The following is a 3,195-nucleotide window of genomic DNA, read 5'->3' on the forward strand; positions in this document are numbered from 1 at the left end:
ATGGCTGGGAGGAATCGAACCCTAGTGACCGAGTTCCTCCCCTTATTGCATTCACTGAACATCCCCAGTGGGGGCTGCCTCTCTTCCTGTTATTTCTGAGTTTCTATTTTGTCACTCTGCTGGGGAACGCGGGGATGATCATCCTGATCCACAAAGATCACCAGCTCCGCACCCCCATGTACTTCTTCCTCGGTCACCTTTCCTTTGTGGACATGTGCTACTCCTCTGTCATCGTCCCTCAGTTGCTGGCTGTGCTGCTGGACCACGGCACAGCCATCTCACAGGCTCGCTGTGCAGCTCAGTTCTTCCTCTTCACCTTCTTTGCCTCCATCGACTGTTACTTGCTGGCCATCATGGCCTATGATCGCTATGTGGCCGTGTGCCAACCTCTGCTTTATGTCACCATCATGACTGAGAAGACCCGCTGGGGCTTAGTAGCTGGGGCTTACATTGCTGGGTTTTCCAGTGCCTTTGTGCGAACGGTCACAGCCTTCACGCTCTCCTTTTGTGGAAACAATGAGATCGACTTTATTTTCTGTGACCTCCCTCCTCTGTTAAAACTCACTTGTGGGGAAAGCTTCACTCAGGAGGTAGTGATTATAGTGTTTGCCCTTTTTGTCATGCCTGCTTGTGTATTGGTGATTTTGGTGTCCTATCTGTTTATCATCGTGGCCATCATGCAGATCCGCTCTGCTGGGGGTCGGGCCAAGACCTTCTCTACCTGTGCTTCCCACCTCACGGCTGTGTCACTGTTCTTTGGCACCCTCATCTTCATGTATCTGCGGGATAACTCAGGCCAGTCCTCAGAGGAGGACCGAGTGGTGTCTGTACTCTACACAGTGGTGACCCCAATGCTGAACCCCCTCATCTACAGCCTGAGGAATAAGGAGGTAAAGGCAGCTGTCAGGAAAGCTCTGAGCAGATCAAAGGCTTCTGGAAGGCCCTAGAATATAGATCAAGCATGTCAAACTCATGGCCTGCAGGCTGCATGTGGCCCACAATGAATATTTTTGCAGCCCAGCCAACATAACGGTATGTAAGAAATGTTTTAATAAAAATTTCATAACTTAATTTTTACAATATCCTGTTATACATAATTATTAATAACGAACTACAACATTCGCTAATGACTGGTTACTATAATCGTGTTGCATTCATTTCCCTTAGGTGCTTTACACGTAGGTGCACCATTTCTCTCCACTAATACTAGCAGCGAATATTTTAGTAGCCGATTGCCATGTCATTAGTCTTGGACTGACTTGTTTGATGTGCGCAACAGGAAATATTTCGCTTTCAGAGAACAAGAAAAATAGGTTTATTTGCTTTACACTTATTAATTTGTGCAGTTATTCAGTGTCTGGTAAGTTAATGTTCAAGAAAAAATATTAATTTTTATTAAGATGTTCTATTATTTTATGTTAATGATTACTCATTTATTTCAGCCCTTTGTATTCAGCATGTCTCTATAGAAATAAACCTATGCTTCTATGAAAATTGAAGCTTTTTTTTGCGGCCCAAATAAACTTAAATGTTGTTTATTTGGCCCGTGTTAGCCTTTGAGTTTGACATGCTTGCCCTAGATGGATCCTTATCAAATATGTCATTCCTTAGTTTCTTCATCCTCTGTTTTTCTTCAAATATCACCTACGTGGGAAGACTTCCCCAGCCCTACTTAAAATTGCACCCGAACTTCCCACTTCCACTTATTAATTTATTAATCTATGTAATGCTTGTCACCATTGGATGTACTATGTTTTACGTATTTGATATTGTGTAAATTACATGAGAGTAAGCATTTTTACCTGTGCGATTCATTTTTGTATGCCAGTGCCTAGCAAAGCACTTAGCACATAAAGGCTCCAGTATTTGTTGAATGAATAATTTAATCTCAGGTTCCAGTGTCTACTTTTAAGTTCTATCTTCTTCAGTCCTCAGTTTTTTTAATCTGCCAAGTGAGTTTATCTACTTTATAGGACTATGTTTGGGGGATTCAGTGCATAAATGGGCAGGGCGACATCTGTCTTATTCATTAGTGTCTGTTGAATGAAGTACATTGCCTGGCACAACAAATACTAGATGAATGGAGCAAAAATATCTGGAAAATAAAAAAGTTAACTACAAATGCAACTACTCTTTTTCCAAATACCATCATTTATTCTTTAATTGTTTTCTTTCTTATTGTTTCTGTGGTTTTGAATGACAATGATGATGATATATAGAAACTAACATTTTCTAGGCAGTTATCACCTTCCAGGAATTGTGATGTTTGCTACAGAAATTATCTGATTTAATTCTCACCACCACCTTATGAAGTTTGTTCTATTACCACCGCTTCATTGGTAGATGAGGCACCTGAGACTTAGAAAGGTCGAGCAATTTTCCCAAGGTCAGCAAAGATGTAAGTGGTAGAGTGGGGCTTCCTCCCAATCAGAGCCTGAGCACTTAATTGCCATACACACAGTCTCCTGCTATCATCTACTGTCTACTCTAAGCAGTCACTCCTTTGGAATTCATTGTTATTGCATTTCTTTTATTCCTTTTACCTGGCGAAGAAAAGGCGAAAGTTCAAACTTTAAAAAAAGTAATTTATTTCTCATTTAAAGCTGACATACACTATTATATTAGTTTCAGGTGTACAACATAATGATTAGACATTTATGCACTGTATAAAGTGATCACCCCAATAAGTCTAGTACCCATCTGATACCATACATAGTTATTACATTATTATTGACTATATTCCCTATGCTGTAATGGTAAAAGCCCAATCTGTAGAGGTCTGAGGCAGTAAAAAACAGTCACTTTATAGCCCCAATGTGCTAGTATTGTGTAATGTGACAGCACATGTTGGTTTGTGTGTATGTGTGTGTGTATGTATGTGCGCATGTAGTTGTATATGAGAAGCTGATGTGTGTAGATTCAATAAATGGCAGTTTCTGGACTCTAGGAACTTCCTTTTTAAGGACATATGACAAAAATTTAGGAAAGAATTGGGTGAGCATGTCTACAAAAAGATACATGAAAAAAACTGCACTGGTGGCCAAAGAGATTTGGGTTCACACGTCAGCTTTTGTTATTGTTTTTGCACAAATCACTTAAAAAGTGCAGAATAGGGGTGGAACAACTAACTCTAAAGTGTGCATCTGGGGGCCATTTTACAAATAGTAACTGCCATGCAAATGTCCTTCTAATACA

General features: G+C 40.3%; 1 protein-coding gene across 1 annotated transcript; it reads left to right on the plus strand.

Moving 5' to 3' along the window:
* Positions 1 to 947, plus strand: LOC307110053 (olfactory receptor 9Q2-like; the record flags this gene model as incomplete). The annotated part of the gene is given in 2 exon segments (XM_079789097.1): positions 1 to 39; positions 42 to 947. Coding segments are annotated over 2 exon segments (945 nt in total).
* Between the last annotated feature and the right edge of the window lie 2,248 nt (positions 948 to 3,195).

Source organism: Cnephaeus nilssonii (genome assembly GCF_951640355.1).
Source record: "Cnephaeus nilssonii genome assembly, chromosome: 13".
In the NCBI taxonomy this organism is placed as follows: domain Eukaryota; kingdom Metazoa; phylum Chordata; class Mammalia; order Chiroptera; family Vespertilionidae; genus Cnephaeus; species Cnephaeus nilssonii.